General features: G+C 51.9%; 2 protein-coding genes across 8 annotated transcripts in view; one reads left to right on the forward strand and one right to left on the reverse strand.

Annotated features, from left to right (window-relative positions):
• The window catches only part of LOC120890333 (F-box-like/WD repeat-containing protein TBL1X), a 175925-nt gene extending 156519 nt beyond the window's left edge, over positions 1–19406 (forward strand). For 5 of the 6 annotated variants that reach the window (XM_078035378.1, XM_078035376.1, XM_078035377.1 and 2 more), the window contains 7 exons: positions 190–250; positions 3040–3161; positions 5811–5885; positions 6204–6331; positions 7815–7980; positions 9877–9978; positions 16199–19406. In XM_078035378.1, coding sequence (XP_077891504.1) covers positions 190–250; positions 3040–3161; positions 5811–5885; positions 6204–6331; positions 7815–7980; positions 9877–9978; positions 16199–16225 — 681 coding nt within the window. In that variant the 3' untranslated portion in view covers positions 16226–19406. Of the gene's footprint in view, positions 1–189; positions 251–3039; positions 3162–4560; positions 5010–5810; positions 5886–6203; positions 6332–7814; positions 7981–9876; positions 9979–16198 lie in introns of those variants that run through there. The other variant, XM_078035380.1, reaches the window with a different exon arrangement.
• A 2358-nt stretch (positions 19407–21764) lies between these two features.
• The window catches only part of LOC144372000 (G-protein coupled receptor 143-like), a 39419-nt gene continuing 37239 nt past the window's right edge, over positions 21765–23944 (reverse strand). For both annotated transcript variants that reach the window (XM_078035383.1, XM_078035381.1), the window contains one exon: positions 21765–22187. In XM_078035383.1, coding sequence (XP_077891509.1) covers positions 22093–22187 — 95 coding nt within the window. In that variant the 3' untranslated portion in view covers positions 21765–22092. The remainder of the gene's footprint in view (positions 22188–23944) is intronic.

A 23944-nucleotide genomic window follows, 5' to 3' on the forward strand; every position in this document is an offset into this window, starting at 1 on the left:
ACATTTCACTAATTTCTTTTGGTAATGTTACTGGTGAGTCACGATAACCTTGCAACTCGCCTTCTCTATCGGACACTGCTGATTTAGAGGGACCATGGCTGGTTATGCTTTCTCACCCGGTCCCTTTTCCTAGAGAAATGGTTGGGAGGAGGCTGGTCACTGACTCTTTTCTTTGTTTGCGGAGCACAGACAACCATCATCTGGGACGCCCACACGGGAGAAGCCAAGCAGCAGTTCCCCTTCCACTCGGGTAGGTTTGCTGGTTCCTGATGCTGGGGGGATGCAGAGGCTGCCCCAGGAATTCGTGATGTTGTAAACAAGAGCAGGAACGGGCCTGTCCACACCAGAGGCAGCCGGACTCTCCTCCCAAGCAGTGCACGTAGGATGAGGTGCCGCCTTGATACACGGGTGACGGCTGCCCGCGAGCCTCCAGCAGACTCTCCCTCTTGTTTCCTCCACGTGCCCGGCTTCAAGTTGGGCCTCTGCTTTGTAGCACGAAACTTCCAAGTGTTCAGGGAAGCAGGTGGGCGGGGCCTGCTCCAGGTGCCCTTGCAGAGTGCCCCTGCCCCACCCCCTCTGCAGGGGCATCCTGGGGCCCCTGGTGGCTCCATGGTGGGCCCTCCTGACCACCAAGCACACCTGCCCACCTCCCTGCCCACACCACTCCATGGAGGTGGGCTCTCTTCCCCCTGGCAGGGAGCCGTCCCCCAGGGGGGTGGAGGACAGGACTGCCTGGCTTGAAGTAAGAAGACGGTGACCCAAGTGGCCTCCAGCAGGCCAGGCTCTCAGAGTGGAGAATGTCTGTTGGTGCCGCCTTGGGCATCTCTCTCTGGAATAAGCTCACCTCTTCTTACAATTGCTTCTCTTCTATAAGCGACCTTTCAAAATGTCACCAAAGCACACATTGGTCCCTAAGTGAAGCTGAGCTAATCTGAAGTCCTTTTTTTTAAAAAAAAAAACCTTCATTCCTTCCTGTCTTTCCACCAAAACTAATTTCCGCTGGAAATACAACATAGTGAAGCTCTAGAACTCTGCTACAATGGAATAAAAAATAAAGCCAGGTGCTGTGGGCCACGCCTGGACTCCCAGCCCCTTAGCAAGACCCTGTCTCACAATAAAAAGGCTGGGATGGAGCTCAGTGGTGGAGCATCCCAGGTTCCATCCCAGGTATTGTTTGGGGGGGGGGCCACCTAGTGACTTCTGGTGACCCCCTGGAAGAAGTGAGAACTTGGGGATTGATGCACGAGACCCTGTCTGTGGGTTCTGTGTGACAGGCCCAGCTCACCTCCCTGAAGTCCCCTTGGGTAAGGAGCTGTGAACACGGTCCTAGCGGTCATCTTACTGACAGGCCTTGTGACCCCTCTAGAAGGCAGAAGGGCTGGGAATGTGGCTGAGTGGCAGTGACTGCCTAGCCTGTGCAGGGCCCTGGGTTCCATCCCCAGCACCGTGTACCAAAAAAAGGAGAAACGGGAAAACTGTCAAGGCCAAGCCTTTTTTTTTTTTTTGGTAGCAGGGTCTGAACAGAAGCACTGGACTGCTGAGCCCCATCCCCAGCCCTTTTTATATTTAGAGACGGGGTCTCACTTAATTGCTGAGAGCCTCACTAAGTTACTGAGGCTGGCTTTGAACTCGTGATCCTCCTGCCTCAGCCTCCCGAGCTGCTGGGATGACAGGCGTGCACCACCACACCCGGCTTGCTAAGGCCCCTCAGTAGTAGAGAAGATCCCATGAGGAGCTACCTTGTCCGTTGCTGCTCCTCCCGTGGCCATTTTTCCCCCACTTCTCCATCCCTGTCACTGGTGTGTGAAGGACTCTTAGGAGGTACCCCGATGGGCTGGTACCTCCACTGGAGGCAGGAACCTAGGAGGCCAGCAGCCACCTGGAGTGAGGAGTGACCACTTGAGCCAGGGGTACCCAAGGGGAGGCGGGGAGAGAGCCATACCCAGACCTCTCTCCAAGGACTTGGGAGAATTAAAGCCACACTGCCTTGGAAACGGGATGGTGCTGACGACCGTGCTGTACCATCCACATCTCCTCCCGGCTTGGCCAGTCACTCGGTGCCTCCCCTCGTTCGTGCTCACCCGAGGCCCTGCACTAACGTGCACAGTTGCATCTGAGACCCGGGCCGTGGCAGTCGGGGGCAGAACAGGGTTCAGAGCCTGCTGGCTGGGATGTTGGCAGCCTGGTTCCTGCCTGGTCTTGCTGTGCCTCCCGGGCGGAGGCGAGGAGGAAGTACCGTGAAGACGGTCGCCATCCTCTAAGCCCTCAGCAGAGCAGAGCTGCTGCCGGAGCCACTTTCATGTGCGAGGGACCCAGGAGTGAAGGAGGGTGCTCTTCACAAGTCCTCGTCCATGTCCCAAGGGACTGCTGTTGGCTCCAGTTAAGCGCCAGTCAAGCCAGGTGCAGTGTCCACACCTGTAGTCCCAACGGCTTGGGAGGCTGAGGCAGGAGGCCCAAGCTCATGGCCAGCCTCGGCAGCTTGATGAGCCCCTAGGCCCCTTCGCAAGACCGTCACAGAATAAAAACTAAAAAGGGCTGAGGATGTGGGTCGGCAGTTAAGTGCCTCTGGGTTCAATCCCCAGTACCCTCCTGCCCCCCGACCCCCCCCCCAAAAACCAATCAGTGGCGTGATGAATGCATCGCACACTTTTCTAATTGAAGCACTTTGAACAAAGGACAGGATAGCAGGCTTTCTCCTGTCCTTTATCTCCTCCCTGTGTGAACACAAATCAGTGTAGCCCCACACAGTCGCCCTGCTGGAAGCCAGCAAGTTGGAGGCCCAGGAGATGCAGTTTCCATAGCAAGTACCCTTCCACTCATGCCCGGGACGCTGCCTGCCCCGGGCACAGCCAGGGTCTTGGGACTTTTCCAGAGGAACCTTCTCCCTGCAAATTGAGAACGACTTTAAGGTCCTTGCAGGAAAGACACTGTTCACACTGGGAATGGTTTTGTGAAGTCGCTGCTGTGCTTTTGGCTCTTCCAACCTGCCCTAGCCACGTGCACAGCTAATACCCACATCCCGTCTCTTCCCTCCCGCAGCCCCCGCTCTGGACGTGGACTGGCAGAACAACACTACCTTTGCCTCCTGTAGCACGGACATGTGCATCCACGTGTGCAGGCTCGGCTGCGACCGCCCAGTCAAAACCTTCCAAGGGCACACAGTAAGTGGGGGTTCCCGGGGTCAGCCCCGCTCACCAGGATGCCAAGTGGGAGTGTTGCCTCACACCTAGGAGGAGGCGATGTCACGGCAGACCAGTGGGTCTAGAACCCCTTGCACTGGAGCTGTGGTCACTACAACCCAGTTGTGGGTAGGGAAGGAGGAAAACTGCCTCGCGTGACCCGATGTCAGATTTTGCAATGAAGGCCGTTAAGTCAATAGGAGAGTATGTAAAGGCATAAAGAAAAAGATGCTCATAATAAATGAATAGACAGGAAGTGTTCACTGAGAATGGAGAACCGTGTTTTTGCGGGAGCAGGGGTACGAAGAATAGTTTTTCTGGATTAGGCCAAGAGGAGTGAAGAGTGGAGGGGCGTGTGAGTAGGAAGGAGTAGAACCAGATGTTGTTATCCTGTGTGCACATGAGTGCGCGGCTAGTGATTGCACATCATAGTACAACCAGAAGGAGAAGTTATACTCCATTTGTGTATCGTGTGTCAACGTGCATTCTACTGTCATGTATAACTAAGTAGAACAAACTAAAAAATAATTGAGAACCAGGCTCAGTGATACACAACTCATCCCAGCAACTTTGGAGACTAAGGCAAGAGGAGGATTGCAAGTTCAAGGCCAGCCTCAACAACTTAGCCAGACCCTGTCTCAATAAACTAAAAAGGGCTGGGAATGTAGCTCAGGGGTTGAGTCCCCAATAAAGCAAAAAGATGAATGAATGAACAAAGCTGCTGAGGACTGAGGAAATATGAATATCTTGAAATGAAATCTTGGTAGATGGGTTGAATGGCAGATTGGACGTCACACGAGTAAAGTTAGTGACTTGGAAAGGAGCTCATAGAAATTGGCCAAAGAACAGATAAAGACAACAGGAAATTGACTTGAAGCTGCTCCCACTGGGCTTTCCTGTGATGGAAAACATCAATACTCACAAGGTTTGGCAAACCCCAAGCAGAACCAGCATCAAGAGGCCCACACCTGCACCCCTGGACTTACGGCTCCTCAGGTGCCACATTGATGATAAATGACGTGGAGAAATCATAAGACAACCAAAGATGGTGGGAAAGATGGGAGAACAACTGTGGATAATGGACAGCTGACTTACCAGATTCCTTAGCGTGGCCTCGAGGGCTCTACTGGGTCTGTCCTTGGGGTACCTAGTACGTCCTCAAAGCAGCTGTGCCCCGGTCCTCCTGGAAAACCTGTGACTGAGCATCCCACGGTGACCCTCTGCCTCTCACAAGCCCTTCCCATCTCCCAAGACGTCACTCGCAAGTCCCGGGCCCCACTGGGAGTGTCATGGCACTAGCTGGGCATGGTGCCCAGGGCACAGCCTTGCTCCTGGCCTCGGGGTGGCTGGCATTGCTTGCTTCTGTGTCCACCTCCTGCAGAACTTGAAGAATCAAAGCCAGGGCCAAGGCTTCTCCGTCTTTGTCACCGGTGCCCAGAATGGCATTCAGTGCTGCACCATCCCCAGAGGGCAGTGGAGGAGGTCAAAGCCATCATGCTGCTGCTGTAACCCGAGACACGAGTGCCACCGTCCCCAGCCTTGCTCACTTCCCTGGTCGGCACCCACCTCTCCCACAGAAGGGGCTTCCCGAGCTGGGCATCGGCGGTCCTGACAGCGTCTCCCTGGGGCTGTGCCGTGTTTTTCTGGGCTGAGCTGTTCTCTGGCCCTGTTCTGCCCACCACTGTTAAGGGGCTGCCCGGGGTCTGATTTCTAGCGGCCCTGCCTCTGCCTCCGCCGCCCCGCTTGGCTCTAGAAGTGGGTCTTGATTGCTGCTTCTAAGCCGAGCTCTGGCTGAACGGACGGATGGAGACCGCTCCTCCCCGAGACCTGTGAATGAGCTGCTTCTGGACGCTTCCCAGGGATTGTGACTTGGGAGGCAGAGGGAGGAAGTTCCACTCCTGGGAAGGAATCCATTTCTCCCTGGAGGACTGAAGGGGGGTTCCGCTGGGGATGGACGTCGGTGCTCAGCAGCCCTAAGAGATCTGCCTGTGGGCTCGCTCCTCTCCACAGCTGCAGCAGGGACGGATGCCCAGGCTGCCCCAGGGAGGATTGTGTTCCTCCTGCGTGTGTTTTCCTGTCCAAGACAGCCTGGGTCCGTTTCCCTTGCACTTCTGTGTGGCCTGTGGGTGTGGATTTGTGCCTTGGGGTTGCATTGCTGTCTAGCCGGGCAGAGAGAGAGAGAGAGATACTGGGGACTGAGCCCAGGCTGCTCTGCCCAGTGCCTCCCCCCCACCTTTATTTTAGTCTAAGTTGCTAAGGCTGTCCTGGTATTTGCCATCCTCCTTCCTCAGCCTCCTGGATTGCCGGTGCATACCACCGCGCCTATTTAAAGCGCATAGGAAAATGGTGTCCAAAGTCCAGCTTCAGAAATAGCTGTGGTTTTATTGGTTTTATCTGCCCTCCTTGTTAAATGTGAATTCCTCATTTGGCTTTCATCCTAGTAGAGACTTTTTTCCTGAAGGAAGTGTGCGTGGGAAGGCTGAGTGGTTCTTACCTCCTGGGCCTGCAGGGTAAATCCCCAGGCCAGGGCAAGGCTGGCAGGGCACCACCGCCCCCTGGTGGAGGGCCGCCTTACTGCCCTTCCTACACACAGGCTTCCGTTTCTTTCTGAAATCCTTTCCCCTCTTGCAGAATGAGGTCAACGCCATCAAGTGGGATCCTTCAGGAATGCTGCTAGCGTCCTGCTCTGATGACATGACATTAAAGGTGAGGCCAGCGTCTCGCGGGATGGACCGTTCAATCCTGGACAAGACCCATGTTCCCCAGGGTCTCGCATTCCGCTCCTCTGTTGGTTTTTGTGGGGATCCCTCCTCTGTAAGTTTCCCCCATCACCAAGGCAGCGAATGCCCATTTGTCAGCCAAGGGCTCTGCTGAGGGTCTTCACCTGTCTGAGTCCTTGTCCACTCCCCCACCCTGCTGGGATCCCGCGGGCCAGCAGCCAGAGGAGCACCCCCAGGATGAGAGGTGCTGACCCCCCCCAGGTTGGGGACGCGTTGCTCATGTCGTTGGCCACGCCCTCTCCAGATCTGGAGTATGAAGCAAGACACGTGCGTCCATGATCTCCAGGCTCACAGCAAAGAGATCTACACCATCAAGTGGAGTCCCACGGGACCAGCCACCAGCAACCCCAACTCCAACATCATGTTAGCAAGGTAAGAGGGTCCAGCCCGCGTGCTCCCGTCTCCCCTCTGGAATGCAGCCTTAATTCACTCTTGATTTTTTTGGTACCAGGGATGGAACCCAGATATACTCCACCACTGAACCCCATCCCCAGCCCGATTTTCTTTAGAGACAGGGTCTCGCTGAGTTGCTTAGCACCTTGCTTTTGCTGAGGCTGGCTTTGAACTTGTGATCCTCCTGCCTTGGCCTCCTAAGTGGCTGGGGTTACAGGCATGCACCGCTGTGCCCGGCTTAATTTACTCTTGAGCAAAAAAAGAGAATTTTGCTGGTGTGTCCCCAGTGTTTTGAAGCCCATCCAGCTAGACAGAAGGCTATTGCATTTTGAAGGTGCCAACGAGATAATACTGTTTTCTCTGGATATCCATAGGGGTTGGTTCCTGGATGAGCTGTGGATACTGAAATCACAGGTGTGGTGCTCAATCCCTCATGTGTTGGCATATAACCTGTGCACGTCGTCTAGAACTTCACATCCTCTGTAGCTCACTTGATACCTGATGCTGTCTAAGTGCATGAGCCATTGTTAGACGGCATTGTTGAGGGCCTGTGGCGTATTCAGTACCGGCAGTCTTTTTCCTAGTTGTTTCTGATCTGTGGTTGATGGAATCTGCCGTTGCACCCCCTTGCAGATGTGAAGGGCCAGCTCAATCAGATGAGGCCTGATTGCTTTAGCTGTGAGACCCGTAGCAGGAATCACGTCTGTATCAGGCCTCAGTAATTTGGCTTTAGCAAAAATTTTTTTACTATAACAAAACTGAAAGCCTTCAGCTTAGACCTGGGTTTGCTGCATCCCACTCAGAGCTGCTAGCAGCAGGAATTTTGGGTGGAGATCAGAGGTTCCCCAGCTCCAGCCAGATCTGCCTGCCCCAACATTTGACAGTGAATTTTCTAAGATACCAGAACTGGGAAAGCGTGGTCATCAGGAACAAAGGTGACCTTCCCAAAAGGCAGAGCTTCAGGCCACAGAATCGCTGCATCCTGATGCACACTGTACCCCAAGGATGTGGCAGTCCACTCTTGGTTTGTTTTCTTGTAGTTCTGAGGATGGAACCCAGGGCCTTTACACACCAGCCAAGTGCTCTGCCACTGAACTACACCCACAGCCCTAATGCTTAGAAGAACATTGCTGTGACTTATGCATGTAATCCCAGCAATTTGGGAGGCTGAGGCAGGAGGATTGCAAGTTGGAGGCCAACCTGGGCAACTTGGCCAGGAGCTGGATTTGACTCTGAGCAATGCAAAAGAAAAACAGGAAGTAAATGAGTATCCATTTGTTTCCCTTATAACAGCGCCAAAGATAAAGCTCCCTGTAGTGTCTTGAGTTTATATTCCAGAAGAGAAAATGGTTTGTTGTTCGCTCACGGCAGAGGCTGGAGGGAAAGGCTTCTGAGGTGTCGCAGAGATCTGTGAAAAGCTGGCCTGCTGACCTGCTTGTGCTTTCTGTGCTTCTCTTCCCAGTGCTTCGTTTGATTCTACGGTGCGACTGTGGGATGTGGAGCGGGGCGTTTGTATCCACACACTAACCAAACATCAGGAACCTGTCTACAGTGTAGCCTTCAGTCCTGATGGCAAATACTTGGCCAGTGGCTCCTTTGACAAGTGTGTCCATATCTGGAATACTCAGGTAATCTCGCGGCCCTGCGGCCCCAACCTTCCCCGAGCTTGCAGCAGTGACTTGTTAGGACGACCTAAAGCAGAGAGCAAGGCTGGACTCCCCAGGCAGACCCAGCCAGTGCTGCCTGCCTTGTGCTCCCAAGGGTGTGGGGTCTTCCCCTCCCCGAAGCCTAGAGCAGGTCCCTTCCTCCAGGAGGTGTGCGTCTCTGATGTCCCCAGAGTTCTGGGCCGATGACTTGGAGCCAAGCTCTGAGCCTGTCATCTTGGAAGACCTTCTAGAAGGAGTTGCCACCTTCAGTGCTCTGGGGAAAGCTGGAAAGGCTGCCCCCTGGTGGAGGGTGGTGGGAGGCGTCCCTTCATCTCAGCAGCCCAGGGGCACCAGCCAACCCGGACCCTGCCAGTGTCACTGTGGTAGCACCATGTCAATACTGGGCTGTCCTTTCACAGGGGACTAAAAAGAATCGGGAGAGCTCTCGATTCTCATCTTGATGGCTCGTTGTATGTTTGTTGTGCTGGGGATCCAGTGCAGGGCTTCAGGCTTGTGGGCCAGCGCTGTACCCTGAACTGCCCCCAGAGCCCTCTATTCCCATTCCAATGGGAGAGAAGGTGGTGTGATTGAAGCCACTGGAAATAACCAAGGATCTGGGTTTCTTCCAAGTACATTCTGCTGCCATTTCATAGAGATCGAGGGGCTGGGATATGGCTCAGTGGTGGAGCGCTTACCTGGTATGCATGAGACCCTGGGTGCAGTCCCTAGCACTGCAGATAAGAAGGCTGATGATGCTATATATGCACGTGTCTATGTGTGCATAAGTAAATGTGTGTAGGACCAAACCAATATGGGCAAGAAACAAAAACAAAATACGGGGGGCCCTGGGGTAATACCACCCTTTAAAGACTCTGGTTGATGACAGCCCATTGGCCCAGCCTTGGGACATCTCCCACTGTAACCAGTCCAGTGTTGAGGGTTTGAGTCTCCCCAGCACCTGCTTCACACCTCTCTGGCGCTTGTCAAGTTAACGCTGTCCGGTTCCCACCAGAAGCTAATAGCCCGTGGTCTTAGCTAGCACCCCGGGACCAGAGGGGCATGCATTTGTTCTTTCAAACTACTTGTCCAGGGAATAACTTCATGACATGTTTGTGAAGAGACTTACTGATGGTCATTACATAGCTGCCTGATTCTTGGAAGACCTGAAGGCACCCAAGTGGTACCCCTTGACTAGTGACCAGACACCTGGACAGGAGTTGGGGGGGACACACTTGTGGTGGGAACTGGGAAGGAAAAAGCTGTAGAGGACAGGGAGAACCCGGACCACGAGGTTGGTATGACCCCCAGCAAGGGGGTCAGCAAGGAAAGGGCCAAGGTCACAGCTGAGTGTTGGAGCACTAGCCAGGCACGTGGGAGGAGGCCCTGGATCCCATCCCAAGTGCCATTAAGAAGAGGAAACTAGGGGCTGGGGCTCAGCGGTAGAGCACTCGCCTGGCATGTGCAAGGCGCTGGGTTTGGTCCTCAGCACCACATAAAAATAAATAAAAAAGGTATAAAACATCACATCGGTCTTTAATAAGAATTTCTTAACTTTTTTTAAGAGCCGGTGGATAGTCCCTGAGGCACATGTGTGCGGCCCACAGCCCCAGCTGACCTAGGCTCCCCGCACCCCAGTCTCTGGCTGGGGACAGCCATGGCCGGTGCTCTGCGGGTCAGGGGCAGTCCCATCCTTGAGAGTTGGTGGTCTGAGGGTTACATGTCCACAGCCACCAGTGTCGAGGGGAAGTCCTTTTCGGCGCTCCACAGTGGGGCATTTTTGTGATGGACAGTGGGGTCAGGTGAGGAGGAGTGACCGTTGTACCCCTGCCAGTTGGCGGGGCTCCTCGCCTAGCAAGTGACGGTTGCTTTCCTTTGCAGAGTGGAAGTCTCGTCCACAGCTACCGGGGCACGGGTGGCATCTTCGAGGTGTGCTGGAACGCTCGAGGAGACAAAGTGGGCGCCAGTGCGTCCGATGGCTCTGTGAGTGGCACCTCAGGTTGCTGGGGACTGGAGTGGGTGGGGGGCACCCAGGGAACTTCCAGGCTCCCCGTCCTGCAGCTCCGGCACTCGGCAGGCGCTCCACCTGTTGTTGCGTGAAGGAATCTCCCACTGGGGTGGGTACCACGTCTGGGCCTGCCCTTCTCTTGGTCCTGTAGTCGGCATCCTTTTGAGTTTGGTTCTCAAACTGGGTGACTGCTGTCTCTGAGGGGAGATGGTAGACGGGAGCCTTTGGGGTCAGGGCTGATTTCAGGAAGGGCGCTACTGGCGTCTTGTAGGTGGAGACCAAGGTGCGGTTAACCCTCCTGCCATGCCCAGAACATCCCTGCAGCACAGAAGTGGCCGACCCAGATGTCCCTAGTGCCAGGGTTCGAGACTTGCTCAGTCTCAGCTGTGCATTCCTGCCTCAGCCTGGGCCCCGCGGGTGGCAAGAGGTGGCCTTCCATTCAGCAGGTCCCCTGGGTCCGTGTTCTATTTCTGTGGCATGTCCACATTTTTATTCCCTCCAGGACTTGAGGCTGCCCTGACGGCTAAGGCAGGGGCAGTGTCTGCCTGCTTGGCTGAGTGTCGGCGTGTCCCCCAGATGTTCCCCAAGGGCAGGGTTGTGTGGTCTGTGCCCCCACACTGTGGCTGCTCTGTGGGTTCCTAAGTCGTCTTTGACCCAACTTTCCCTATTGATCTTATTCACTTGATGAGCTGCTCAGAAATCAGCCTGTTACTACAGATTGTCTGTCCCTTCAGGATTCTGTTCCGATAGAAGGTGATTTTTATTGGTACAGGGATTGAACCCAGGGGACTTGACCCCTGAGCACACCCCAGCCCTTTTAAAAAGTATTTGAGCCAGGGTTGAAGTTGCTTAGGGCTTTGCTTAAGTTGCTCTCCCGACTTCCAAATCCGGATCCTCCTGCCGCAGCCTTCTCAGCCACTGGGATTACAGGTGTTGGCCACCGTGCCTAGGAAAAAACTTTTTTATTAAAAAACAAAAAACTAGACTGGCCAGTATTCTCAAGAGCCCCACACAGACTTGTGTTCTGGGGGAGAGAAAAATAACTGCAGGTGTAAGCAGAGGGTTCTGGGAGGAAGGTGCGAACAGGATTGTGGAAGATGCAGGGGATTATGGGAGAAATGAGAACTGGATTGTGAGAATCCAGGAACAGGATTCTGGGAGAAGCCAGGGGTCAGTGGGAGAAATAAGAACAGGAGATACTGGGAGGAGGAGGACTTGCAGGTCGGAGCACAGGATTGTGGGCCAATTAAGAGCCAGAGGATTCTGAGAACCAAGGGGTTCCAAGAGGAATAGAGAACAGGATTCTGGGTGAAGGAAGTATTTGGGGTCAGCATACAGGATTCTGGAAGGAAGGGGAGAAATGGACTGTGGGAGAAGTAAAGGATTGTGAGAAATAAGTGAACATAATTCTGGGAGAGGTAAGGAATGTGGGAGAATCAAGTGACCAAAGAAGTCTGAGAGGGAGGTCTTGACAGAGGAGGTAGGTCTTGACAGAGGATTCTGGGAGGGAGGGAAGAAGGGAATTGGTGAAACAAAGGATCATGGGAGAAGAATTGTGGGAGAAAGGACTAATGGATCAGAGCAACGGATTCTGGGAGGAAGGTGAGAGCAGGATTGTACGAAAAGCAAGGAATTGTGGGAGAATTAAGGGACAGGATTCTGGGCGAAAGGAGGACTTGCGGTCCAGGGCAGAGGATACTGGGCGAAAGGTGAAAACAAGATTGTAGGAAAAGCAAGGAATTGTGGGAGGATTAAGGGACAGGATTCTCGGTGGAAGGAGGACTTGGGGGTCGGGTCAGAGGATTCTGGGAGGAAGGTCTGAACAGGCTTGTGGGAGAAGAAGAAGATTGTGAGAGAAATAAGTGAACTGGTTTCTGGGAGAGGCACGAGATTGTAGGAGAATCAAGTGACCAGAGAATTCCGGGAGAAAGACGGTTTTGTAGGTCGTGACAGGATTCTGGGAGTAAAAAAGAGGATTGTGGTTGAAACAAAGAATTAGGGGAGAAGAGGATTGTGAGAGAAGACTAGTGGGTCAGGGCAGAGGATTCTGGGAAGGTGGTGAGAAGATTTTAGAAAAAGCAAGGAATTGTGGGAGAATTAAGGGACAGGATTTTGGGCGAAAGAAGGACTTGCGGGTCCGGGGCAGAGGATTCTGGGCGAAAGGAGGACTTGCAGGTCCTGCGGCAGAGGATTCTGGGCGAAAGGTGGAAAACAGCATTGTAGGAAAAGCAAGGGATTGTGGGAGAATCAAGCTACCAGAGGATTCTGGGAGAAAGAAGGGCTTGTGTGTCATGGGTGATTCTGGGAGAAAGATGTGAACAGGATTGTGGGATAATGGAAGGCCAGGGGGTTGTAGGAGGAAGGAGGATTAGCCGATCAGAGGAGGGGATTCTGGAAGGAAGGTGAGAACAGAATTATAGGAAAAGCAAGAAATTGTGGGAGAATTAAGGGACAGGCTTCTGGGAGAAAAAAGGACTTGCGGGTCTCGGCAGAGGACTCTGGGAGAAAGGAGGACTTACAGGTCTGGGGTAGAGGATTCTGGACAAAAGGAGGACTTGCGGGTGGCGGCAGAGGATTCTGGGAGAAAGGAGGACTAGCAGGTCTGTGATAGAGGATTCTGGACAAAAGGAGGACTTGTGGGTCCGGGGGCAGAGGATTCTGGGCAAAAGGAGAGAGGATTGTAGGAAAAGCAAGGAATTGTGGGAAAATCAAGCTACCAGAGGATTCTGGGAGAATGAAGGGCTTGTGTGTCACGGCTGATTCTGGGAGGAAGGAGGACTTGGGGGTCAGGGCAGAGGATTCTGGGAGGAAGGAAGACTTGGGGTGGGGCAGAGGATTCTGAGAGAAAGGAGGACTTGGGGGTCGGGCCAGAGGATTCTGGGAGGAAGGTCTGAATAGGCTTGTGGGAGAAGTAGAAGACTGAGAGAGAAATAAGTGAACTGGTTTCTGGGAGAGGCACGAGTGACCAGAGAATTCTGGGAGAAAGGTTTTGTGGGTCATGATAGCTGGTCAGAGCAGGGGATTCTGGGAGGAAGGTGAGAACAGAATTATAGGAAAAGCAAGGAATTGTGGGAGAATTAAGGGACAGGATTCTAGGAGGAAGGAGGACTTAATGTCCCAGGGCAGAGGCTTCTGGGAGGAAGGACGACTTGCGGGTTAGGGGCAGAGGATTCTGGGCGAAAAGAGGGAACAGGATTGTAGGAAAAGCAAGGAATTGTGGGAGAATCAAGCTACCAGAGGATTCTGAGAGAAGGGCTTGTGTGTCACAGCTGATTCTGGGAGGAAGGTGTGAAGAATGAGGGATAATTGAGGGCCAGAAGGTTTTGGGAGAAGCAAGGAGTGGTGGGAGGAAGGAGAACCAGGATTCTGGGAGTAAGGAGGATTAGCCGGTCAGAGCAGGAAATTCTGGGAGGTAAGAACATAATTCTCCCACAATTCCTTGCTTTTCCTATAATTAAGGGACAGGAACCTGGGAGAAAGGAGGACTTGGGGGTTGGGCCAAAGAATTCTGGGAGAAAAGAGGACTTGCAGGTCTGGGGTAGAGGATTCTGGACAAAAGGATTTGTGGGTTCCGGGGGCAGAGGATTCTGGGTGAAAGGAGAGACAGGATTGTATGAAAAGCAAGGAATTGTGGAAGAATCAAGCTACCAGAGGATTCTGGGCGAATGAAGGGCTTGTGTGTCACGGCTGATTCTGGGAGGAAGGAGGAATTGGGGGTTGGGCCAGAGGATTCTGGGAGGAAGGTCTGAACAGTCTTGTGGGAGGGGTAAGATTGAGAAATAAGTGAACTGGTTTCTGGGCGAGGCACGAGATTGTAGGAGAATCAAGTGACCAGAGAATTCTGGGAGAAAGGTTTTGTGGGTCATGACAGGATTCTGGGAGTAATAGAGGAAGACTAGTGGGTCAGAGCAGAGGATTCTGGGAAGAAGGTGAGAAGATTATAGGAAAAGCAAGGAATTGTGGGAGAATTAAGGACAGGATTGTGGGAGAAGCATGGGATTATGGGACAATCACCTACCAGAGGATTGTGGGAGAAAGGACTGGTGGGGCAGGGAGAGGATTCTGGGAGGAAGGTAAAAGGATTATAGGGAAAAGCAGAGGATTGTGAGAGGAGCAAGAACAGGATTCTGGGAGGAAGGACTAGTTGGTCAGAGCAGAGTTCTGGGAGGAAGGTAAGAATTTAGGAAAAGCAAGGGATTGTTGGAATTAAGGAACAGAGGATACTGGGAGAGGCATGGGATTGTGGAAGAATTAAGCTACCAGAGGATTCTGGGAGAAAGAAAGGGCTTGTGTGTCATGGCTGATTCTGAGAGGAAGATGTGAGCAGGATTGTGGGATAATTGAGAACCATAGGGTTCTGGGAGAAACAAGGAGTTGTGGGAGGAAGGAGAACAGGATTCTGGGATTAAGGAGGATTAACTGGTCAGAGCAGGGGATTCTGGGAAGGAAGTAAGAACAGAATTATAGGAAAAGCAAGGAATTGTGGGAGAACTAAGGGACAGGATTCTGGGAGGAAGGAGGACTTGCACGTCCCAGGACACAGGATTCTGGGAGGAAGGAGGACTTGCGGGTGCGGGGCAGAGGATTCTAGGCGAGAAAAGAACAGGACTGTAGGGAAAGCAAGGAATTGTGGAAGAATCAAGCTGCCAGAGGGTTCTGGGAGAAGCATGGAATTATGGGAGAATCAAGGGAGAAAGAAGGGCTTGTGTGTCACTGCTGATTCTGGGAGGAAGGTGTGAAGAAGATTAAGGGATAATTGAGGGCCAGAGGGTTCCGGGAGAAGCAAGGAGTTGTGGGAGGAAGGGGAACCAGGATTCTGGGAGTAAGGAGGCTTAGCCAGTCAGAGCAGGGAATTCTGGGAGGAAGGTGAGAACAGAATTATAGGAAAAGCAAGGAATTGTGGGAGAATTAAGGGATAGGATTCTGGGAGAAAGGAGGACTTGGGGGTCGGGTCAGAGGATTCTGGGAGGATGGTCTGAACAGGCTTGTGGGAGAAGTAGAAGATTGTGAGAGAAATAAGTGATCTGGTTTCTGGGAGAGACACGAGATTGCAGGAGAATCAAGTGACCAGAGAATTCCAGGAGAAAGGTTTTGTGGGTCATGACAGGATTTTGGGAGTAAAGAAGAGGATTGTGGTTGAAATAAAGAATTATAGGAGAAGAGGATTGTGAAAGAAGACTAGTGGGTCAGGGCAGAGGTTTCTGGGAAGGTGGTGAGAAGATTGTAGAATAAGCAAGGAATTATGCAAGAGTTATGGGATTATGGGACAATCAGCTACCAGAGGATTGTGGGAGAAAGGACTGGTGGGGCAGGGAGAGGATTCTGGGAGGAAGGTAAGAGAATTATAGGAAAAAAGCAAAGGATTGTGGGAGGAGCAAGGACAGGATTCTGGGAGGAAGGACTTGTTGGTTAGAGCAAAGAGTTCTGGGAGGAAGGTAAGGATTTAGAAAAAGCAAGGGATTGTTGGAATTAAGGAACAGAGGATACTGGGAGAGGCATGGGATTATGGGATAATTAAGCTACCAGAGGATTCTGGGAGAAAGAAGGGCTTTGTGTCACTGCTGATTCTGGGAGCAAAATATGAATAGTATTGTGGTATAATTGAGAGCCTTAGGGTTCTGGGAGAAGCAAGGGGTTGTGGGAGGAAGGAGAACTAGCTGGCCAGAGCAGGGGTTTCTGGGAAGAAGGTGAGAAGAGAATTATAGGGAAAAGCAAGGGATTGTGGGAGATTTGAGAGAACCGGATTCTGGGAGAAAAGGACTCACAGGTCAGAGCAAAGGATTCTGGGAGGAAGGCAAGAACAGAGTTCTGGAAGGAGCAAAGGATTTTGGGAGATTCAAGAGAACAGAGGATTCTGGGGAAAAGGACTTGTGGGCCAGAGCAAAGGATTCTGGGAGGGAGGTGAGAACAGCATTGAGAGAAGCAAGGGATTGTGGGAGATTCAAGAAAACAGGATTCTGGGCTAAAGAAGGGCTTGGAGGTTAGTGCAGGGGATTCTGGAAGGAAGGTGAGAACACGATTGTGGAAGATGCAAGGGATTGTGGGAGAAATGAGAACTCAGGCGAGTGGGAGATACGAAAGATGGCGGGAGAATCAAGCTACTCCAGGAACCGGGGGAAGCAAGGGCTTGTGGTAGGATTCTGGTGGCATACGCACGTTGATTCTGAAGGTAACAGGTGCTTTGTTTCCTTCCAGGTGTGTGTGTTGGATCTGCGGAAGTAAACGTCAGAGGGGAAAGGACAAACCCTAGCGGACCAGCAGTGGATGCGTGGGGTCGCCGCTGTCTCCCGTGTTGGAGCTTGACTTGCGTTAGCGTGTACTTGGAAGTCCACTTGTCCCTGGCCACAGGAGTCTCTCTTTCTCGTCATCTTCATCCTGAAGTTGGAAATCACAAGCCCGTGGGAAGGTCGCGCCCAGGCCGTCTGAGCCAGGGGCGGCGCAGGCCCGTTTCCATCCGAGTGGGCTCGTGGCTTAGTGGGAAGGGGATGGTAAAAAGCTGTGCCAAAAAAAAAAAAAAAAATGCTGTGATCAACCAAAAGGTGGGGGCCGCCTCCTTAGGGTCCCCCGGTCGATTTGGACACACGCGGCTCCCACAGAGGCTGCTCCAAGACCATTTGGACCGACGCAGCGCGCGACTGTCCTCCCGGCTCTGTTTTCTAGAACCTGGTTTGTTGGGTGGCTTTTCTGTCCACTGGAGTCCTGTGGCCCAGGGCCTTCCACGTGAGACGGAAACTGTCCGGGGTTCGTGGCTTCTTTCCCCCTTGGTCCTGTCCTTGCCCCCTGCGCCATTCCGCTTCGGTCCCCTCTCCCTTTTCATGCCCCCCCCCCCACACACACACACACACAGGCGCGGCCAGGGACAGGGTGACGCGATGGGGAAAGCCTGGATGGACAGCTCTCCCCACCCGTCCACTGCCCCGCTCCCCTCTGCTCTCCCATCGCTGCTCCACACCTTGGGTCTCAAGGGCACTTTTGGCGCATAAATAAGTGCTTTATGTAAGAAGGCAGGGAGGGGGACTTTTTACAGGAGAAAAAAAAATGACTTATAAGAGAAAGAGCCTGGAGTATTTTTGGAAAAAAAAAATATTTTTATGTTTAAACGATTTTAAAATCTTAAAATGGCCATCAGACATAGAGAGCTTTGTGATTCATATTTAAAAAGGAAAAAAAAAAAAAGTCAGACGTCACTGGCAGCCCGAGGTGTCTGGCCCCTTTCCGTCAGCTGCGTGGAAGGCATCAGGAGGAGGACCTTGGGTGGAAGACGGACGGAGGGTCCTGCGAGTCAGCAGCTGAAGAAGTGAGGGAGGCTTCCAGACCGACAGCCGGCCTCTGCTGTCACCTAGGCCTTTTCCCCAGAACATAGCTTCCAGTGTTCACCTCGCCAAGAGCACACACTGCGAAGGTACCTGCAAAGTAGACCTGAAGGCCCCCCAGAGCGTACCTCGGTGGAGAGAAGACACAAAATAACACGGAAGAAGGACTGTCATTCCCGGAGGGGAACCGTTACCTAGGTAGACCGATACTAACCACTTCTACCGGCTTCTCCTTTCTTTCACAAGAGACTAGAAAAAGGGTGGGGACTTTTTGTTGCTTTTGTTTTTAAATGGGTCTTTACTATTTTTTAAAGAATTAAACCAGTTTTTGTGTTCCTAGCAAGGTTTGCTGTCGTGGGATCGGGTGACTGTAGCACCCTCATCACAACTGAACACTGATTTGAAATTGGCAATGGGGGAACAGATGGAAAGACGGGGCCTCTCTGATTTTCCTGTGGGCATAGGGAAGGGCAGGAAGTGTTGGTGAGGCTGTGGAGAAGCCTGGGGGGCTGATTTCAGTCAGCTGTGTGTTCCTGGAGTGGAAGCAGGGTGTAACTCGGACGGATGCATCTCTCCATGGAGCCAAAAGTCACCCGTGGTGGAAGAGCAGGGGCTACCTATACGATTGAGCATGCTCAGAGGCCATTGGCAGATACCAGAGTGCATTAATCCTTCTCAGACCGTGAATTCCCCTCCACTTTGGTATGTGAACTTCACAAGCCCAAAAAGACCAAGAGGTGCTCCTGTTATTGAGTGTTGTGTTCTAGCTGTGGTACCTAAATACTCAGCAAAGAAAGCCAAAGTCGCATGGGTCATCATTGAACAGGTGTCCCCCAGTAGGTTGATAATCTCCTGCCCTGAAGATGCATTAGGTTTGGGGTGCAGATTTGGGGGATCCAGATAAACACTATCTTTACTGTTCCCCAAGTAAAAATGTTTCTCTCTACAGAACACCAGCTGCCCAAAGTTAGCCCATTCCTGGGATATGGCTCCTTGGACAAGCCCTCTACTGCCATGGGCTGTGTCGGGGACTCGCTAGGCAATCTGCACATGGATGTCAGTAGCCAGGGTCTCATTAGCCCCTCGATCAATCTGAGCCTCCTCAGAATTGTCAGGTTGGAGCTACGGGCTGCTGGCTCCTGACAAGTTCCTGCCCAGGAGGGAGCGCGAGAAGGACAAAGCAGCCTGCCCACCTTCCTGCTTCACAACTAGCCTCTGGACTCGAGTGAGCATGGGCCACCAGGGGACCAGACGGGGGCATGCATCTTGTGCCCTCAAGTCCATCCCCCAGCCACAGAACACCATGGTCGACAGCAGTTTGTGGAACCTCCATGTCTACAGACCATTGTTCACCCTCCTGCCAGAGCGCCATTAGATTCATCCTTGTAGTCCAGGGGTGGCCCGTGTATCCTGCAATTACTGTTCTACGTTGTTTACAGCTCTTAATAATTGTGAGGAATGCTTAAGTCTTAGTGACCAAATCTAACCTTGAAAGCAGACATAATGCAGTAATCCTCTTTGGAATCTTTGGTGGGGTTCAAAGTGACCAAGAGCCATGTCCAGCATCTACCTGGGAGGCGAGAGCTGCCCCACGGGGGCCTGGAAGGGCCAGATGGACGTTGCAGGGTTTGATGCTCTGACTCCACACCGTAGGACTTGACTTTTTGTTCTTTCTAAAAATAGATCATGGAGCCAAGTGAAGTGCACTTTGTCCGACGTAAAGATCTGCTTTTTTCCTCGTTACTTTTTCTCCTTTTTTTAACCTCTTGTTCCTGCTTTTTTTCTTCATTGTGTTTCTTGTCAAATGCAGAAATGTTTCTTCCACCACTCACTGAAGTTTTAGATTCTGGCTTCTGCAGTTTTTATTGTCTGTGTCAGACGTACAGCCAGACGTGGTTCTCCGTCAGCATTTTCCAGATTCTGTTCAACGATATCTGTCCCCCATTTTCTCTACTCCCCGCCACTCACTCCTCACGCTCTTGGGAAAGAAAAAAAAATCACCTTGTGTGTCATACATAGCTCATTTGTTTCAAGAGAGAATCGACATCATATTCAGTGTCTTGAATAAATTGCTCTATTTTGATATTAGAGATCTGGGTGCCTGTGGTTTCTCCGTCTGTCTGGGTAACTCCCACATTGACACTGATCAATGGATACAGAATTCTGTCTTTTATGGAAATAACTGCCTCTTCCCAGGATTGCCCCTTAACTGGGGTGGGGGTGTCTGAAGGCCAGGAGGTAGCAGTGTTCTGGACCAGGCCAGACCTGGTGTCTGAGGACCAGCCCTGAGCTGCCATGGACCCAAGGGAAACACAGGCCAGATGAGCTGGGCTTGCACAGAGAAGCTGATCGGGGACTGAAGTGGGATGCTGGTGGGCAGCAAGACCACGTGGATCCCTGTGATCTGGGCTAAAATCCCCCCCCCCATGTCAGTGCCATTGTTAAGATATTTACAGACAGCCTTCGTGATCACAGAAAGTGTCCCGGGCACCTTTGCATGCCGAATCTTGATTCCTGTAGCTGGGTGTCACTTTGTGGAGTGTGGGAGAAGGGGGAAGAAAGAGTGGAGCTAGTCTTATGCCCTTCTCTGTAAGAATCCAGATTTGAATGGACTATTTTTTTTCCCCTTAGTCTGGGTGCTCGCTCTGTGAAGCATCTCATCAACAGTTGGGGTCAGCCAGCCCAGAGCACACCAGCCTGCCTGGAGCCTACTGTCAACAGGACGAGGGCCCAGTGCAGACTAGAGTGTAGGGAGGGTGGAAATGGAAGAACTCGGGTGCTAAAATTTGAAGTTGGTTCTCTGGAGAATGGGTGGTTGGTCAGGAAGAGAGTTACCCTCAGACACTCAGAGACTGCTCAGGAAAATGGCAGGGTATCTAGACTGTGTTGTAGCTACACAGCTGTAGACGTTGATATTGATGCGTTCTGTGAAATTAGGGGAAGGGGCCGACGGCTAATGGTTTTGTTTTTAACTGGGGATTGAACCCAGGGGCTGCTCCTCAAGCCCTTTTACCCTTTATTTTGAGACAGGGTCTTGCAAGGTTGGCCTGGAACCAGGCTGGCCTGGAATTTGTGATTCTCCTATCTCAGGAATGACAGGTGGGCAGCACTGCACCCAACCTAACTACAATTTTTTTTCATGGTAGTAAATAAATGGGCTAATAAACTGGCCCGCTTAAAATCCAGTGGACGCTATCTGAGGGGTATCACCTCATCTTCCCCCCCAAGTTCCACTCCCAGCTCTGCCTCTGTCATGGTCTCCTCACAGACCACCCAGCCCCTGGGTTCCAGGTCCCAATTTCCTCTCACCCCAAGAACTTCCCTCCTGGAAGTGTGTCTCCTATCCTCACCAGCATGGCTGTTTCCCTGGATCGTTTCCCCTAGCCTCCCTACTGCAGCCCCTGGCATCTTAAATAACAACAGAACAGCAAAGGGACACGCCTCCAGCCTCATAGGGAAAGGGCTGGAAACCAACGCTCTGTTGTTTATCTGCCCGCTGTTGTCTCTGCATTTCCCGTGTTTCCTGAGGTCGTATCTCGAGTGTTCTTTCTCCCATCTGGTAAGCAGCCAGGATGGGAGGAAGTCTCCACTTGTCCTCCTCTGAGCTCATCAGAACCACCGTGCTGGGAGTGTCAGCTGGCTGCCTGACGCACCAGCCAGGAGGAGGACTTGTAACTGGGTCAGCGGGCCAGGCGGGGTGCTTACTTGCAAGCTGCGGAACCTAATGTGCCAACGGGAATGAATGAGAAGGAAACTTGGCAGCTCTAAGAACTGGAGCATCAGGTCAGGGGGCTGCACAGAGAGAGGCAGCCAAAATCAGTCTGTGGGGCCAATGCCATGGAGGTAAACACAGTCGACTGACATAACCACACAGTTGCCCCCAGGAAATACGAACCTCCTTCACACCTCTACACCTCCGGACTTTTGGTGAAGGTGTGCATGGCCCCTCTCCCCTTAGGAGATGCAACAGAAATTGCCCTGAGGTCCCTGAGGTCGCAGTGAACTCTGAGTTCCCCTGCAGCTTTGTGACTCCAAAACCTGGACAGCTCTTCTAGAATGAAAGGGAGTCCTAGATACAAAGGGAGGTCCCATGGGACACCTGTCTGCAGCATCTTTGGAAAATAGTGTCTTTTCTAGATAATAGTGGATGGATGACATTTTAACGGATGGAAAGGTGGGGATGTAGGTAGTGTCTTTTCTAGATAAATAATGGATGGATGACATTTTAACGGATGGAAAGGTGGGGATGTAGGCGGTGCTGTAAGTACAGGTCAGGTTCCATGGATTCCTCAATCTCAGTTTTCAATATGACACGGGAAATTGGGGATCAAAGCTATGGCGTGCAGCTCTATGGTCTCTACTCTGCTGCTCCTTGGCATCCCTCGTACTGGCAGGAAGAGCATCTGTTGGGTATATTGTTTGGATAGAACCCAAGTCGGACTGGGGGCTCAGTCACAATTACTTTATTTTATGTAACTACTTCCCCAAAGACATGGATCTTGCACTTCACATTACAGCCAGCCTCAGAACTAGTAATGCCAACTAGGCAGAGTGGTGTAGAAGGAATCCTTCCATTCCCAAGCCCATCCATGTGGAATGGCGTCTCCTGGCATGAAGAGGATTCTCTGGAGGAAGCTCTAACACAGTAATAAGAGTGGGACTTCAGAGATGCCATGCTTTGACCATGCAGTGAGGGGACAGCAAGGACGCACTTCTACAGAACAAGGGATGTGTACAGCCTCAGGACTACAGAGTCCAGACCCAAGTCCCCTCCCTTCACAGGTGTCCTTGAGTTGGGTGAGCCATATCAACGTCATTTTCCTTGCGGGACCCACTTGCAGTATGGATTTCAACGGTGCTGGCATCAGAACCTGGAGAGGAAGAGAGACAAGATTCTGATGGCACCTGCATCCTTGAAGGTTTTTCCTCCAGCTGCAGAAAATGCTCTTGGGACTCGGCAACACACCAAGAGTGCATAAATGACTTAGTGTTTGGTCTGGAGGAGGAAGGAAAAAAAGCTACGGTACGGTTCATCTTCATATCATCAAATCATTCCCAATGATGGATCGAATCCTGCAGAATCATCTAGTGCAGTTGATAATTAACTGCTACCTGAGTGCTACAGGAAACTGCCTACAGTCAACCTTAAGAAAATTCTGGTACCCAGGTGTGGTGGTGCACGTCTGTCATCCCAGCAGCTTGGGAGGCTGAGGCAGGAGGATCGCAAGTTCAAAGCCAGCCTCAGCCAAAGCAAGGCCCTAAGCCAGAGCAAGGCCCTAAGCCAACAAAGTTTGACCAGGCGTGGACTGTTGCATACTGGGTCCTGATGGCTATTTCTGTTCCCACCATCAAAAGAAAGGAAGCTTCCCATTGGTGGAGGGAGGTGCTGAGGGAGGAGAGCTGGTCACTGAATCCACGTGGAATCTTTGCCCCTCCCCTCCCCAACAATTTAAAGGTCTGTTTCATCATTCCACTAGCACACCTTCCACGTTTGTGGTGGGGGGGACCCTTTGCCACAAACGGCATAATTCCTCTTTCATCCCATACATACACCAGGAGTGTCTGCTTCCATACTGATGTGGAAGAAGCAATGTGTGACCTCTTCAATTCTATGTGGCAAGTGAGTGCCCTTGATGAAAGCCTTCAGACCCCCATCAATGGGCCTTGCTGATCTCTGCAGCCTCCTCTTGGGTCTCTCTCTCCTCACCCACAAATGAATGCAGGCACACTGCATTCATTCATTAATCCTCTCTCCCTCCTACCCCCCTCCCAGCTTGACCCTGCCCCAGTGTCTTGTCTCTCTCTCTCTCTCTCTCTCTCTCTCTCTCTCTCTCTCTCTCTCTCTCTCTCTCTCTCTCTGCCTGAAAATCTCTAGTTTACACTAAGTTCAAATCTCAGCTCAAATGTTACCTTTTCCTCAGACCCACTTCAGGTTCAGCCTATCTGAAGCCACTCTCTGACCCTCTTCCTGCTAAGTCTCTCTTCGTAGAACTCACTAACCTAGATGGAATATTGCATACTTATTTGCATTTTTCTCACTCTGTCTTTGCCACTAGAATGGAGTGTCTCTGGACAGGAAATTTGAGTTATCACAATGTCCCTAATGTGTTAACACCTGGCACACAGAAGGTGCTCAGTAAACAGGTTGAATGGATCAGTACAGTCAAGTAAGTGCCTCAGCATCACTTGGATACAGCATTCATGTATGGGAGGGTTAGTTAAGACTACTCTGAAGAAAAACAGGATCAGGCAGTTTTAAAGGAAGGCAAGTGTGGGCTGGGGGTTGTGGCTCAGTGGAAGAGTGCTTGCCTAGCAGGTGTGAGGCACTGGATTTGATTCTCAGCACCGCATATAAATAAAGGTACTAAAAATATATATATATATTAAAAAATAAAAAGGCAAGTGTGATTTTCAGCATTCCTCCAATATAAACACATAAGCCTACTGTGGACTGTGAAGGAAACAGCACTCAGATCTTCCTCCCAGGGTTTGATGGAGATGAGTTTAGCAGAATGTAGGTGACAGAAAGTCAGACCCAGCATGAGCTCAAAGGCAAAGGAATTGACACGGTGGGTGAAAGTAGTGACATGGCAGAGCTACAGCTACAGGCAAACCCCAAGGAGAGTTT

The sequence above is a fragment of the Ictidomys tridecemlineatus genome, chromosome Y (genome assembly GCF_052094955.1).
Source record: "Ictidomys tridecemlineatus isolate mIctTri1 chromosome Y, mIctTri1.hap1, whole genome shotgun sequence".
Classification (NCBI taxonomy): Eukaryota; Metazoa; Chordata; class Mammalia; order Rodentia; family Sciuridae; genus Ictidomys; species Ictidomys tridecemlineatus.